The following is a 16,484-nucleotide window of genomic DNA, read 5'->3' as shown; positions in this document are numbered from 1 at the left end:
CCTCAAATGCTATACCCAGACAACCTGTCACAGAGGAAGCTAGATCAGAGATGTTTCAGACAAGCAGACTCTCAAAAAAAAAAAAAAAAATTACCTCCACTGCATCCTTTTCTCAGAAAGCTACCAGAGGATGTGCTCTACCACAGTGCAGGAGCATTCCAAGAAAGAGGAAGATAGAGGACACGGGATGACAGTTGTGCACCAGACAAAGAGAGAAGCCAATCCAAACTGAAGCAAAGCTGAAGGTTCAGGCAGACTTCTTTTTTTTTTTTTTTAAGATTTTTTTAAAATTATGATTTATTTATTTATTTTATTTAGTTTTGGCTGCTTTGGGTCTTAGTTGCAGCACATGAGATCTTTGTTGAGGCGTGCAGGACCTTTCGTTGTGGTGCACGGCTCTTTCTCTTTTCTAGCTGTGGCATGTGGGCTCCAGGGCTCCAGAACGTGTGGGCTCTGTAGTTTGCAGCATGCAGGCTCTCTAGTTGAGGCACGCGAGCTCAGTAGTTCTGGCGTGTGGGCTTAGTTGCCCCGTGGCATGTGGAACTTTAGTTCCCTGACCAGGGATCGAACCCACGTCCCCTGCGTTGTAAGGTGGACTCTGCACCACTGGACCACCAGGGAAGTCCCCAGACTTCTTTAAGAAGAGGACATCGATACCTGATGAGAATAAAAGTTTTGAGAGACTTACTCAACTGGCAGAGTTTGGAGTTGAGTTAAAGATCAGTATATTAAAAACTAAGCAAACAAAAAACCAGAGCAACTATTAGCCCCTAGGGAAAACCAAAAAGTTGTGCAGGAAAGGAAAAATAATCATGTATTGAATCATATACATTGTTATACTAATATTTAATACTGTTTACAAGAGACACATGTAAAACGTAAAGACAAAGGGTGGAGAGTCAAAGACTAGAAAAATACATCAGGTAGACACTAATCAAAAGGAAGCTGGGGTAGCAATATCAGACAACATAGATCTTAAGGCAAAATGAATTACCAGAAATAGAGTCGCTTCATAATAATAAAAAGTTCAATTCACCAGGAAGATACAACAATTCTAAATTTGCATGCATCTAATAATATGGCCTCAAAATAAATAGAACAAAATTTTTCAGAATTTCAAAGAGAAATAGACAAATCTACAATCGTAGTGGCGCTCTTCACATCTCTCAGTAACTGATAGGCCAAGCAGACTAAAAATCAGTTTTGTTAAAGAAGATTTGAACAACACAATCAATCTTGAGTTAACCAAGACATTGACAGCAGTTGCATTCAATAACTGAAGAATAACCATGTTTTTCAAGCATACATAGAATATTTAGGTTACTTGACCATGTAAAGGTCATAAATCTGCCTCAAAAATTTCAAGGGAATTTATTCAGAACACATTTTCTGATCACAATGTTAACTCTACTGATATCAGGCAAAGTAGACTTTATGGCAAGAAGAATATTAAAGATAAAGGGGGACATTTCATAATGATAAAAGGGCCAATGCTCAGAAAGATATGGCATTCTAAATTTGTATGCACTTAATAATAGAGCTAGAAAATGCATAAAACAAAATCGACAGAACTAAAAGTAGAAACTGATAAATCCACAACCCTAGTGGGAAATCTGGACATGCTTCTCTCAGAAACTGATAAAATAAGCGGATAAAAAAATCCATAAAGGGAGTTTCCTGGCAGTCCACTGGTTAGGACTCAGTGCTTTCACTGCCGTGGCCCGGGTTCAATCCTGGTCCAGGAACTAAGATCCCACAAGTTGTGTGTTGTGGCCAAAAAAAAGAAAAAAAAAATCCATAAAGATACAGATTTGAGGGACTTCCCTGGTGGTCCAGTGGTTAAGAATCTGCCTTCCAATGCAGGGGACATGGGTTTGATCCCTGGTCAGGGAACTAAGATCCCACATGCCATGGGGCAACTAAGCCCGCAAGCCACGACTACTGAGCCCGCGTGCCACAACTAGAGAGAAGCCCGAGCACTGCAACAAAGAGCCTGTGCCCCACAGGGAAAGTTCCCGCATGCCACAACTAAGACCCGACATGGCCAAAAATAAAATGAATAAGTAAATAAATATTTTTCTAAAAGATACGGATTTGAATGCTTTTAACAGATTTGACCTGACACATTAGAACATTATATGCATATAATTGCAGACACATATTCTTCTCAAGTATGCAAGGAGCGTTTACCAAAATTGACTGTGCACTGGATTATTAAGTGGCGGTCTCATAAACTTCAAATGATTGAAAATTATACAGAGGATGATCTCTGACCACAATAGAATTAAACTAGAAATTGGTAACAATATATAATTATTCCAAATGTTTGGAAATTAGGCAGTACAATTCTAAATAACTCATGGGTCAAAGAAGAAATTACAGGATATTTTAAACTGAGTAAATGTGACATTTTAAACTTTTGGCATGATGCTAAACAAGCACACACACACAAATACACCCAAACATGCTAATACAACTAATTCTCAGACAGTGGAGGGAAGTAGTAAGGGTGAGGCCTCTTAGTGGTGTTTGAGAGATACAAGTAAAATCTTGCACTGTTTGAACTTACTTGGTTGCATTGGCTGTGTATTTAAAAATGTCACACTCTTCTGGGACCCACATGGGTCATGGTTCTATAAGCATTTCTTTATTTTTCATTTTTGTTTTTAAAATTTTTAATGGGGTAGAGTTGATTTACAATGTTGTGTTAGTTTCAGGTGTACAGCAAAGTGACTTAGTTTTTTTTGTGGTACGTGGGCCTCTCACTGTTGTGGCCTCTCCCATTGCAGAGCACAGGCTCCGGACACGCAGGTTCAGCGGCCATGGCTCACAGGCCCAGCCGCTCCGCGGCATGTGGGAATCTTCCCAGACCAGGGCATGAACCTGTGTCCCCTGCATCGGCAGGCGGACTCTCAACCACTGCGCCACCAGGGAAGCCCTAAAGTGACTTAGTTTTATATATATATATATATTTTCACATTCTTTCCTATTATAGGTTATTATAAGATATTATATATAGTTCCCTGTGCTATATAGTAGGTCCTTGTTTATTTTATATATAGTAGTTTGTATCTGTTAATCTCAAACTCCTAGTTTATCCACGCCTTTCCCCCTTTGGTAACCATGAGTTTGCTTTCAATGTCTATGAGTCTATTTCTGTTTTGTAAATTAGTTCATTTGTATCATTTTTTTAGATTCCACATGTAAGTGATATCATGTGATATTTGTCTTTCTCTGTCTGACTTAAGATGACAATCTCTAGATTCATCCATGTTGCTGCAAATGGTATTCTTTCATTCTTTTTCATGGCTGAGTAATATTTCATTGTATAAATATACCACATCTTCTTTATCCATTCATCTGTTGACAAGCATTTAGGTTGCTTCCATGTCTTGGCTATTGTAAATAGTGCTGCTATGAACATTGGGGTGCATGTATCTTTTTGAATTTGAGTTTTCATCTTTTTAACTTAGGTGATGATTTGTTTAATGTCTGGCTTCCCCACCAGACTGTGGGCTCTGCGATAGGATGAACACTAATTTGTTCTCAGCACCCAGCACACTGCTTGGCACATACTTTACAGGCTTAATAAATATTTGTTGAATGATATTAGAAAAGATGTGTAGAGCTGCGTGTCAGACATTGTGTTTTACATTGACTATCTTACCTAATACAACAGCCCTACGCGGGAAGTACCATCATTACTCCCATTTAACAGATTAGGAAACTGAGGCTCAAAGAAGTTAACTTGCTCAGGTTCACATAGCTGAAAGCTGGGGCCCCAGGCTGGCTGACTCCAGAGCCCAGTCTCTTAACTCTGCAATTGGCCAGCCTCCCAAGGAACAAACAACTGTCAGGGTGCGAAGGGCCCTGGTGCAATTTTTAATGGTTTGCACGTTATCCTTCCAGGTATCGGTGAGCTTTTGAAAGTCCCTTACAAGCCGCACCCTTTTTCTTCTGCTTCCTGTATTTTCCCTTCTCTCAGCTGCGGGAGACCATTGAGCAGGAGATTCGGGATATGGGCCTGCAGACCATCCCGTTCACCCTCACCAAGGTTATCCAGCTGTATGAAACCAAGAACTCCCGCCACTCCACCATGATCGTGGGCTGCACAGGCAGCGGCAAGACTGCCTCGTGGAGAATTCTTCAGTCGTCCTTGTCCTCCCTGTGCCGCGCCGGAGAGCCCAACTTCAACATTGTCAGAGTACGGACCTGGGACAGTGGGGCCACTGGAGGAGATTTGAGTAGCAGGAAGACAGTGAGGCTGGGGGCAGGGGTGCGTAGGTGTCTGGGAGGGTGGTGCAGACCAGGAGGGCGGCCTGGGAGGGATGAGAGAGACAGGGGCCAAATACAAATACCTGGAAATAAAGGGAGGCTGGAAATAAAGGGACATCTTGGGATTTGTGTCAGCAGGCAGCTCAAAACCCCCTTCCTGTGTCATTTTTAGGAGTTCCCTTTGAACCCTAAGGCACTGTCCCTAGGGGAGCTGTATGGGGAATATGACCTCAACACTAATGAATGGACAGACGGCGTCCTGTCCAGTGTCATGCGGACGGCTTGTGCAGGTACCCAAAGGATCTTGGGGCAGGGAGAGCAGATGCCTAAATCTCCTGTGTGGGTGGGCAGTCTGGGGATAGAAAGCTCACTTTGGGGGGAAAAATGCTTGGGGAATGCGGAGATCACCAGGAAGCAACTGCTTGCGTCTCCAGGGAGATGAGTGTGGAGGGAGGGCTGGGTAACAGAGCTCTGGTTTCCTTATCATCTACCTCCGACCAAGACGAGAAGCCGGATGAGAAGTGGATCCTTTTCGATGGCCCTGTGGACACACTGTGGATTGAGAGCATGAACTCTGTCATGGACGATAACAAAGTGCTGACCCTTATCAACGGAGAGCGCATCGCGATGCCTGAGCAGGTTTGGGAGTGGAAACTGGAGGGCCTGGGGCAGGGCTAAGGGGAAGAGCAGGGGCATCCAACAAGAAGGGGAAGTTCTATAGGAACGCCCAGGAGGAGGATGCCTGGATTCAGGGCAACCTGTGACTGAAGAAGAAATGCCTGTCTTACCACAGACTCTGAGGACAACTGTATAGAAAACACGATGTACTAGGATGCACTGTGTGGACTGAGGCAGCCTCATTGCCACTGACATATGAGGGATGACCTTCCGTTGTGCACCCAGAGTTACAATTCGTGGGCTTTTGTAAAGCCCACCCTTTCCCACCCGCTCAAACAATGTGAGCGAGAGAGTGATTTTTCATAAGGATGACCTTGAATAAACCCTGATTTCTTTTAACAAATCATTTGTAAAGCTTAGGTCTTTATTCATCCTGCCACACGTGGTACTCAGTAGAGACACCTTGGGGCATCAGAATTCTGGGTGTTTTTATTACTGAGGGAAAGACAAGGTTCTGACCAAGTATATCCATAGGTGTCTCTCCTGTTCGAAGTGGAAAACTTGGCAGTGGCCTCCCCAGCCACTGTGTCTCGCTGCGGGGTGGTGTACACTGACTACGCTGACCTGGGCTGGAAGCCCTATGTTCAGTCATGGCTGGAGAAGAGGCCAAAGGTATGAAGGAAATGGAGGAGAGGAAAGGAACCGGTGGGGCCTGCGGAGGGGACACAAGAATAATTCAGAGCCCCTGCTTATTCAACTCCAGGTAGAGGCAGAGCCTCTTCAGCGCATGTTCGAAAAGTTCATCAACAAGATGCTGACCTTTAAGAAGAACAACTGCCACGAGCTGGTGCCCCTCCCGGAATACAGCGGCATCATCTCCCTCTGCGATCTGTACTCAGCCCTGGCCACACCGGAGAATGGGGTGAGGGAGGACCAGGGCAGGAAGGGCTCTCGACCTCCTGGGACAACTTCAGGGAAATGGTGTGTCTGAGACACAGTTGGAACATGAGGCTTGAGTGGAGCAGAGACTCCAAGGGGAGGCCTCAGCAACCGTGGAGGCAGCGAGCGGTGTGTGTGTGTGTGTGTGTGTGTGTGTGTGCGTGTGTGCATTTGCATGCGCATATGTGCATGCACACTGGGAGGCCAAACTAAGGACTCTAAATCAGATATAGTACACAGTGGGTCTCACTGTAATTTCCTTCCCATATCTGGGAGCTGAGGATGGTTCATTTGGTTCCTCATTTCTCCATCCTTTCAAAAATTAAATATTAAGTCTTGGAATCTGTGAGGCCTTAGGATACTGTTTCTTTTTTGTTTGTTTTTTAAGAATTTTTTTTTTGGATATGGACCATTTTTAAAGCCTTTACTGAATTTGTTACAATATTGCTTCTGTTTTATGTTTTGTTTTTTTGGCTGCAAGGCATGTGGGAGCTTAGCTCCCCAACCAGGGATTGAACCCGCACCCCCTGCATTGTAAGGTGAAGTCTTAACCACTGGACCGCTGGGGAAGACCCTGGGATACTGTTTCTGCTGGGAGGAGCTCCCCACCTAATCTGATGAGGGGTTTTAGAAATTTTCAGATTAACTGATATTTAAGAAAATTTTTGTTTGGTTTAGAATTATGGAGTAAGGACCAAAATTGAGTATTTTTCTGTTGAGATTAAATCACTGCCTAGAAATGGTTCATATTGTTTTTAAGGACATTGACAGATCACTCAACTATTAATATAAAGTTATATAACAATTAAGATCTATAACAGTATGTGTCATTCCTGGTATGGTTAATATAAATTAAAAGTATGTAGGTGAAGTTGCAAAATGACATAGGGGAAAAGGACAGTAATATAGTGTCAATGGCACCCAGCTTCTAAGGAGGACTGGGTAGGGGGAAGAACGCTGATGAACAAAACAAAGAGAGGAGGGCAGTCTAGGTAAAGGGAATGGCTTTTGCAAAAACACAGAGACACAAGAGTCAGTCCCCGCTGGGCAGGGTGGGTGATGGGTGGATGGTGTTGGCAGTGTTACAACCCCTCTTAGCTGCAGCAGAGACCCCGAGAAGAGGATGGTGAGATGTGTGTTGAGCTGGAAGGACAGACTGAAGATTCTGGATTCAATATGGTAGACAATGGAGTCTCAACACAATTTCCCACCATGTCGCTGTAACTTAGTAGGTTTATTTAAATGTTTTGATTTAGGTTTATCTACAGCCACATGGTTTTCCAAACAGAACCAGGAAGGGAGGGAAACTCTAAGCCTTTGTGATGAGCTGCCAAAATTAGACGCCTCCACCTCTTATAGATTTACGGTATTTCCGTTTCTCCTTTTCCACCCAGGTGAACCCAGCTGATGGTGAGAACTTTGTCTCCATGGTAGAGCTGACATTTGTGTTCAGCATGATCTGGTCTGTGTGTGCCTCCGTGGATGAGGAGGGCCGCAAGAAGATCGACAGTTACCTCCGAGAGATTGAGGGCACTTTCCCCAACAAGGTCAGGGCCCTCAAACCCAGCTGCCCTATTTTTCTGCATCCCTGATCCTTGGACTCTTCTTGAGCCTCAGCCTGCCACCCAGCTCTCTTTCTTCTGCCCAGTGGTCTGTGAGCGCTTTTTCTGGGCAGGGAAAAGCTAAAGGAAGGCTTTGGTAACCCGCCACACATTCCCTCCTCAGGACACAGTGTACGAGTATTTTGTGGACCCCAAGATGCGGAGTTGGACATCATTTGAGGAGAAGCTCCCTAAGAGTTGGCGCTACCCTCCAAAGTGAGAGCCGGACATGGGGGATGGGTCAGGCTTGGGACTGCAGTGGGTGGGAGATGTGGTGAGAGAGCCAAAGAGGGGTGCAAAAGTGAGCTGTAGGAAGAGAGGGTGGATCCCAAGGCAGTGCAGGAAGTGGGATCTAGAGGAAATGGGACAGGGTCCTTCAGGAGAATGCCTGATCCCCGGACCCCGCAGGAGGCAGGCTTGGTGATTAGAGAGTGGTGATGCCGGAGAAGGATAAACACTGCAGGGCAGAAGGAAGCGGGAGTTAGAAAGGAGCGGGCCACGATCTTGAGACACAGTCCCTTTCCCCACCAGCTTCCCCTTCTACAAGATCATGGTGCCCACCGTTGACACTGTCCGCTACAACTACCTGGTGAGCACCTTGGTGGCCAACCAGAACCCCGTCCTGCTGGTGGGTCCCGTGGGGACTGGAAAGACGTCCATCGCTCAGAGTGTCCTGCAGTCCTTGCCCTCCAGCCAGTGGTCAGTGCTCACTGTCAACATGTCTGCACAGGTGTGTGGCAGGACCCAGGGCCAGGCCGCCAGCTCCCTGCTCTTTCCCTGCCTCTGCTCCCCCTTGGAGGATCCAAGTGCCTGGTCGACACTCCTCTCTAACCCCGGATTTCTCCTGGGGGACCCAAGCATTCATTCTGTGCCTTTTTCACCAGACCACATCCAATAATGTGCAGAGCATCATTGAGAGCAGGGTGGAGAAGCGAACCAAGGGTGTCTATGTGCCATTTGGAGGCAAAAGCATGATCACCTTCATGGATGACCTAAATATGCCAGCTAAGGACACGTTTGGGTCCCAGCCCCCCCTGGAGCTGATTCGCCTCTGGATTGACTATGGCTTCTGGTATGATCGAACGAAGCAGACCATCAAGTACATTCGAGTAAGCATCCCGAAAATTTGTCCTTCAGGCCTCCGTTCCCGCCCATGATGGGTTCAGTCCCCGCTCCTCTGGGACCCCAGGATAGAATCCTGTAAGCCTATGTTCCTCCCCGCACACGAGTGTCCTGCCTTTCTCAGGACCCAGACATCTGGCTCCTAGGTTATCAATTCCTGTTAGTAACCCTCCTCACTGACTGTCCTGTGCTTCCTGACCAAGGGAGCCTGTCCTCCAACTTCCACTCCTTTCCCAGGCCTCTTATACCTTGCTCCCATGGCAACGCTGATGCCAACCAGAGCTGCCCATAACCCCGTCTCCAGGCCTCTCCACCTCCCACTGTTTCAGTAACCACCTCCGCTCCCCACCCAGAATCCAGGCATCTCCCTTCAGTCCTGGCTTTTCTCCCATGGGATTCTGAATGTCTTGTTTCTTTTTCCTGAATCAATGGGCAGCCATTCCAGCCTGATATCTGGGGCACTCATCTATCTGGCCCTTGGGGTCCGAAACTCACCTAATAATATATTCATATGTTTCTGAGAAAAAACATGCACATACATACACAGATACATGTATATATATATATATATATATATATATATATATATATTTAAAATAGAAAAGAAGAGAAAGTCTAGAAGATGTAATCAAATGTTGTTTTTTTGTTTTTTTTTTTTCTGGTACGCGGGCCTCTCACTGCTGTGGCCTCTCCCGTTTCGGAGCACAGGCTCCGGATGCGCAGGCTCAGCGGCCATGGCTCACGGGCCCAGCCGCTCCGCGGCATGTGGGATCTTCCCGGACCGGGGCACGAACCCGTGTCCCCTGCATCGGCAGGCGGACTCTCAACCACTGCGCCACCAGGGAAGCCCAAATGTTGTTTTTTTGACTCTCTTCTATTTTCCAATTTGGGAACATGGATTATAATGATGAAATAAGAACAAATACATTACTTTAGTAATTCTGTAAAAATGTCCCAAATCCCTTCCTTCCCCTCACCTTTCCCTGCCCCTACTACTCCGTGTTTCTTCCTGCTCTTTCTGTCCCTGTCTTCCCTCTTCCCGTTTGTCCCTCCATCTCCTCTCTTCCTCATGGCTCCTCTCACATCCTCCCTATTTCCATGCTCCCTCTCTTCCCGTCCTCTCACCTGTCTCCACCCCCCACCCCCACCCCCCACCCCATCTGGTCTTTGCTCTCTAGGACATGTTCTTGATGGCTGCCATGGGCCCTTCCGGGGGTGGACGGACCGTCATCTCCCCAAGGCTGCAGAGTCGCTTCAACATCATCAACATGACCTTCCCTACGGTGAGGGCATCCTGAGGGCTGGGGGAGGGGACTGTAGAAGGCAAAGCCATCTGTGGCTCAGAGAACGACGGGGCAGATCACAGAGGGGCCCAAGGACCCCCAGGGCTGAGTTGCACTCAGGGAGCTATGATACGTGGAGGGGAGACCGCTCTCTGCAGGAGCCTTGCTTCTGCTGAGCTAGGAGAGCTGCGGAGTGAAAGTGTAGCCTGGCTCTGGCATGTGAAGCCTACCAGTCCCAGTGGGCAGAGAGTGGGGACCAAACAGACAAGGAAGGTAGAGCCTCCAAAGCAGAGAGCTGGGAGCGGCCCAGGGCTAGGGTGAGGCGAGGGAGGCACTCAGGGGCACCCAAAGCCCTCAGAAGTCAAGATAAATAATATTTTCATGTAACGTTAAAAAAAATTTATGCCAAAAATTCACAATGAACAAGACGCCAAAATTTTAAATAAGTACAAGATCAGTATAGTACCGTGCTGAGCCTCATGAGAGCCTGAGGCAAAAGGAAAAACCAGCAATACGGATCCCGTCTTTATTTAAAATGTTCGTATTCGTTCATCGTGGACAGTTTCCATTAATCTTGATTTTTAAATACTACACTAAAGCATTATTTCTCTTGATTTCTGAGGGTTTTTTGTGCCCCCCTTAAATTCTGCCCCCAAGACAAGTGCTTTTCTCCCCTGACCCTAGTCCCCGCCTTGGGTGAAAGGTCATGAGCCTGCAATGTTGAGTCTGAGAGCCTGTTTCTAGGAGTCGCAGATCATCCGGATATTCGGCACCATGATCAATCAGAAGCTCCAGGACTTTGAGGAAGAGGTGAAGCCCACTGGGGATGTGGTGACCAAGGCCACCTTGGATGTGTACAACACTGTGGTACAGCGCTTCCTGCCCACGCCTGCCAAGATCCACTACCTCTTCAACCTTCGAGACATCTCCAAGGTGAAACTCTGTCAGACCTTGTCCCTTTGGCCCAGCACAGCCTCCCTGGAGGCATTCTCCTCTCCTCAAAGTAAGCCTTGGAGCTCAGTAGCATCCCACACACCCCAAACCACCCCCATCCGGGAATGCTGCTTTCTCTAAAACTTCTGGAGGGACTCTCTTCCCTCCCTCCATCCCACTAGCCACGCCCCTTCCCTAGGTGTTCCAGGGCATGCTGAGAGCCAGCAAGGACTTTCACGATACCAAGTTCAGCATCACACGACTCTGGATCCATGAATGTTTCAGGTGAGGTAGCTGTGCCTGCCAGGTCCAGGCCTTCCCAAGCCCAAGCCTCCACCCCCCACCCGCCTGTCCCTTCCCCAAGACCACGCTCCTCTTCATTCCCAGATCTCACCCCAGCTCCCTCCCAACAGAGTCTTCTCTGACCGACTAGTTGACACAGCAGACATGGAAGCCTTCGTGGGCATCATAAGTGACAAACTCGGCTCCTTCTTTGACCTCACATTTCATAACCTTTGTCCCAACAAACGTTCTCCCATCTTTGGTGAGCTGGGAGCTGTGGCCCCTCTAGGCTGGAGACTCTTAGGAGATGGGTTAGAAGGGGAGGCGGGGCACCAAGTCCCATGGACGTGTAGGGCCCTTTGGGGAAGCCTGGGGAGGACCAGGCATTTGAGATCTGCCCCCCTCTTCCCACGACCTAGGGGACTTCCTGCGGGAGCCCAAGGTGTATGAAGACCTGACGGATCTGACGGTCCTGAGGACAGCCATGGAGACGGCGCTAAATGAGTACAACCTGTCACCCGCCGTCGTGCCAATGCAGCTGGTGCTCTTCCGAGAGGCCATTGAACACAGTGAGCACCTCCTGCTCCCATCCCTTCTCCAGCATCCCAGTTATGGGATATTCCAAGGAAATAGGGATCTCTTCCCAGGTTGCTCCCAAATCAAGTCTCAGAAGTTGCCTTCCTCCCTAACCCCAGATGTGCTTGTGGCCATGGGTGGGGTTTTCCTTGATGATGGTGTTTAACAGAGATGGTGGAGGTTGAGAGTTGAATTGCTACCAGTGCTTCAGACACCAACCTCTTGCCACGCTGCCTGGTTCCTCTACTGCAGTTTTAGTCGTCCCAGTCCCCAGCCTAGGGCCTGGAGGTCCCCTGAGGTTGTTCAACCAACTCATTACCCCCACCCCCTACCCCCTACCCTCCAGTCACACGGATTGTGCGGGTCATTGGACAGCCTCGGGGCAACATGCTCTTGGTGGGCATTGGGGGCAGCGGACGCCAGAGTCTGGCCCGCTTGGCCTCAGCCATCTGCGAGTACATCACCTTCCAGATTGAGGTCACCAAACATTATCGAAAGCAGGAATTCCGAGACGGTAACTCTGGATTTCTGAGATGGAAGAGGGTTTGGGGCTGGGAGTGAAAGATCAGATGCCTGAACTTCCTGTGATGACAAGTGAGAGGAGGGATGGAAGCCGGGTAGGGAGCCGCGCCAGGCCCGGGTGGGGTACAGGACGGTGTCATGTATGTGTTGCCAGCTGGGGGAGGGCTCCTGAATCTCAGAAGGAGAAGGAGGGACAGGATGCTGAATCTGAAGAGTGTTTCTGTCTCCTCTGGCCCAGATATCAAGCGTCTGTATCGCCAGGCTGGGGTAGAGCTCAAGGCCACGTCCTTCCTTTTTGTGGACACCCAGGTTGCTGACGAATCATTCCTAGAGGACATTAACAACATCCTCAGCTCAGGCGAGGTCCCCAATCTCTATAAGGTGGATGAATTTGAAGAGGTGCGATCCTTCCACACCCACTACCAGTTGGTTCTTTGGCCTTCCTAACTAACCCCTTCTCACCTAATCCCAGAGGATGCTGCCGTAGCACCCCCTCCCTCCAGCCCCCCATTAGGTGGTGCTTCCTCTTTTGCCATCCTCCCTCGCGGGACGCTAGTGGGCCGAGCTGCTTTAAAGCCCACACCCTGTGAGCCCAGCGCCACCTGCTGCTCCCTCCTCCCTCCAGCCCTGGGTTCTGCCCTTGGAACCTCAACCCTCTGACTGCGGCTTCCACGCAGATCCAGACGCACATCATAGAGCAGGCCCGCGCCGAGCAGGTGTCCGAGTCCTCGGACAGCCTCTTCGCCTACTTCACCGAGCGCGTGCGGAACAACCTGCACATCATCCTCTGCCTCAGCCCCGTGGGCGACCCCTTCAGGTGACTCTTGTTACAGCCTTCTTCTCCCTCGAGGCCCCCACTCATCGCGGGGTCCTCCTCCCCGGTTCTGGCCTCTGTGCCTTCTTCCGGCGAGACTCAGGAATAGCGCTGGCCTCTCCAGCCCTGTACACCCCGCCTCCTGGCTGTAGCCTGTGTTTCTTTCAGCAAGTTCCTGCTGCTTACATGGGAGCCTTCTGGTGTATCAGATTTCTTTATTTTTCCGGAAGATGGAGGTGGTTTTTATGTTTTGTTTTAAAATTTTTAATTGTGGTTAAAAGCACACATAAAATTTAATCGTTTTAGCCATATTTTTTTCAGGTTTGTGGCTTGTTTCCTCACTTTCTTTAAGCTTTTTGGGGTTTTTTGTTTTTGCTAAAGAGAAGTTCTTAAATTAAAAAAAAATGTTTATTTATTTATCTTGGTTGCCAGGTCTCAGTTGTGGCACATGGGATCTTTAGTTGCGGCATGCAGCCTTCTTAGTTACGGCATGCGTGCAGGATCTAGTTCCCTGACCAGGGAGTGAACCTGGGCCCCCTGCATTGGGAGCACAGAGTCTTACCCACCACGCCACAAGGGAAGTCTCTAACCAGTTTTAAGTATACAGCTCAGCAGTGTTAAGTATATTCACACTGTTGTGCAACAGATTTCTGGAACATTCTCATTGTGCAAAACTGTAACTCTATACCCACTGGCCAACTGCCCATTTCCCCCACCACCCCCAGGCCCTGGCAACCAGCCTTCTACTTTCTGCCTCTGTGAGTGACCACTCTAGATACCACGTAGAGGTGGAATCATACATTATTTGTCTTTTTGTGACTGACTTATTTCACTTAGCATAACGTCCCAAGGTTCATCCATGTTGTAGCAGGTGTCAGAATCTCCTGCCTCTTTAAGGCTGAATAATATTCCATCGTGTGTATACACCACATTTGATCCATTCTGGGTATGACTAGATTTTCAAAGGCATTGGAAAATAGGACGACAGAGAACTTGTGCAGAGAGGCAGTTTGGGTTACCATTTTGTTTATCTTTTAATCTTTTTGGTTTATGGCATATTTACCATGTACCAGGCTCTGTGCTAAGCATTTTACACGCGTCACCCCACTGAATCCCCTAACAACTCTAGTTAGTATGTTTTGTTATTCCCATATTAGAGCTAAGGAAAATGACGTTCAAAAGATTACATCACTTGCCCCGAGATCCACACCTAGTTGGTGTGGAATCGGGTCTTTCTGACCGCAGAACCTGTTTCTAAATCCTGCACTGAATCAGCTCTGAGGGGAGCAAAACCTGGACAAGGAGATACAGGAGCACGGGGGTGGGGCTTTTAGGTTCCTGGGGAGTGGGTGGGGCTGTGACGAAGCCCCTCGCTGGAGGCTGAGTCTGCGATTGGGCTTAACTGCCTCTCGAAACCCGCGCCAGGAACTGGATCCGCCAGTACCCAGCCCTGGTGAACTGCACAACCATCAACTGGTTCTCAGAGTGGCCCCGCGAGGCCCTGCTGGAGGTGGCTGAGAAGTATCTGGTGGGAGCAGACCTGGGGACCCAGGAGAACGTGAGGCCCTCCTCCCCACCTCTCCTCACCCCCCTGCACCTCCCGCCCATTTCTGTTCTCTGTCTGCCTTTACTCTTGCTCTGTCTCACATCCTCTATGAATTGGCCTCAGATCCACAGGAAGGTGGCCCAGATCTTCGTCACCATGCACTGGTCAGTGGCTCAGTATTCCCAGAAGATGCTGCTGGAACTTCGAAGACACAACTACGTCACACCCACCAACTACCTGGAACTTGTATCTGGATATAAAAAGTATGATGAAGAGTAGGGGGCACAGAGGGCCAGGGAGCTTGGTGTCTTTCGAGGGTGCTTGGTGAAATGAAGTCAGGGAAAATATCCAGGAGCTGGCCAAGGGGACCCGCTTGAGGACTGGGATGTTGAGGTGGGATGGCAGAGATGCCAGAGACCTTGATTCTGTCCAGGAAGTTAAACAGAGAGATGGGGTTTCCAGGGGACATGGCCATCTCAGGGGCCCTCTGGCTGTGACCACTTTATACACCTCTCTGTCCTTATCTTCTAGAATGATGTCTCTCTTCCCAACCACAATACAGCTGTGACATTATATTATGGGTATATATGACAATGTAGGTCCTCTTCTCTCTGCCTTTAACATCTTCTAGACTTTCCACCATTCCCAAGAATTGTATATTCATTCATTAAGTTGTACTGACTGAGTTTTTATGTGCACAACACAATAATTTGCTTTGAAGGATATAAGAGTAAGGTAAAAAAAAAACAACTCATTTATTGGATTTAGTATTTCAAAGGTGAAGAAAAAGCCATTTGTAATAATAATGATAGCCAATATTAATTCATTCATTTAAAATATATTTTTGAGCACCTACTCTGTGCCAGGCACTCTTTTAGATGCTTGTAATATATATGCCAGTTAACAAAATAAAGTCCTTGCCTTCCCTGGGTACACAGGCTAACATCCTGTTTAGGATTTCCCAGTCACTGCATTAAGCTCTCTACATGCATATTATTACTTAATCCAGAAAACAATCTTGCATAGACATTTTTCTTTGGCTGTACAATGTTAAAACTCATTTTTGAGTGAGTTGCCAACATTTAAAACTTGGGGAGCCTTAGAAAACTCCAGATTTCCAGTCTGTCTTGAAGCGTCAGAAATTGTGGCAATACTGAGCCCACATTCATTCTCAAATGGAGAAAAACAGGTTGGAGCGCAGAGATGGCCACCCCCTTGAGAGAAGAAGTTTGTGTTTTCTGGTTCACTGCAGCCCCCCTGTCTCCTGCACAGCGGGGAAGAGTCTCAAGTAGGGAAGTGGTGTGATGAAAACAGTAGCAAGCAAGCTGATTCTGACAGCGGTGTGTAGAATAAATCAGAGGCACGAGAGTCTGGAAGCAGGAAGACCGGCTGGGAGGCTGTTGGCAACGATCCAGGCAGGAAATGATAAAAATCTGACCAGGATGGTGTTGGTGGCAACGGGCAGGAAGACAGGGCCCAGAGCCGCTCTGGGAAGGAAGAGACTAAATGGGCCTCTCCTTTCTGGGTGCCCCGGCTCCTGAGGCACCGATCCTACTCTGTCCCCTAGCTTGCTGGCAGAGAAGCAGCAGGAGCTGCTGGACCAAGCCAATAAGCTGCGGACGGGGTTGTTTAAGATCGATGAAACTAGGGAAAAGGTGGAAGTGATGTCTTTGGAGCTGGAGGATGCCAAGAAAAAGGTGGCTGAGTTCCAGAAACAGTGCGAGGAGTACCTGGTCATCATCGTGCAGCAGAAGCGGGAAGCGGATGAGCAGCAGAAGGTGCCCCCGCCCCCTTCCCCTGCCCCTCGTGCCCTCTACTCCCCGCGCCCACCGGGCAGGGGCTTCCCAGTCTCCACTGGTTACAGGGCAGGGAATGGGAGTTCCACTCCTCGTGTTTTCTCTAGCTTTCTCTTTCTCTTACCGCCAGCACCGTCACCGCCACTTTTGCTCAAGGTGAAGTCAAAACCCTCGTTT

At 48.3% G+C, this 16,484-nt stretch overlaps 1 protein-coding gene across 1 annotated transcript in view; it reads left to right on the top strand.

Moving 5' to 3' along the window:
* Positions 1-16,484, top strand: part of LOC111185804 (dynein axonemal heavy chain 2) — an 84,427-nt gene that overhangs the window by 46,943 nt on the left and 21,000 nt on the right. The window contains 20 exon segments of the mRNA XM_089899939.1: positions 3,986-4,204; positions 4,448-4,565; positions 4,778-4,914; positions 5,428-5,565; positions 5,657-5,815; positions 7,227-7,379; positions 7,558-7,649; positions 7,965-8,163; positions 8,318-8,542; positions 9,734-9,838; positions 10,583-10,771; positions 10,971-11,056; positions 11,185-11,315; positions 11,473-11,622; positions 11,976-12,143; positions 12,390-12,550; positions 12,829-12,968; positions 14,391-14,523; positions 14,635-14,774; positions 16,079-16,289. Of these exon segments, the coding sequence (XP_089756065.1) occupies positions 3,986-4,204; positions 4,448-4,565; positions 4,778-4,914; positions 5,428-5,565; positions 5,657-5,815; positions 7,227-7,379; positions 7,558-7,649; positions 7,965-8,163; positions 8,318-8,542; positions 9,734-9,838; positions 10,583-10,771; positions 10,971-11,056; positions 11,185-11,315; positions 11,473-11,622; positions 11,976-12,143; positions 12,390-12,550; positions 12,829-12,968; positions 14,391-14,523; positions 14,635-14,774; positions 16,079-16,289 (3,054 nt within the window).

The sequence above is a fragment of the Delphinapterus leucas genome, chromosome 19 (assembly GCF_059928025.1).
Source record: "Delphinapterus leucas isolate spDelLeu-1000000601 "Yukka" chromosome 19, BTC_Dleu_Yukka2, whole genome shotgun sequence".
Classification (NCBI taxonomy): domain Eukaryota; kingdom Metazoa; phylum Chordata; class Mammalia; order Artiodactyla; family Monodontidae; genus Delphinapterus; species Delphinapterus leucas.
The sequence above is the reverse complement of the archived record's forward strand: the minus strand, read 5'-3'. Positions and strand labels throughout refer to the sequence as shown.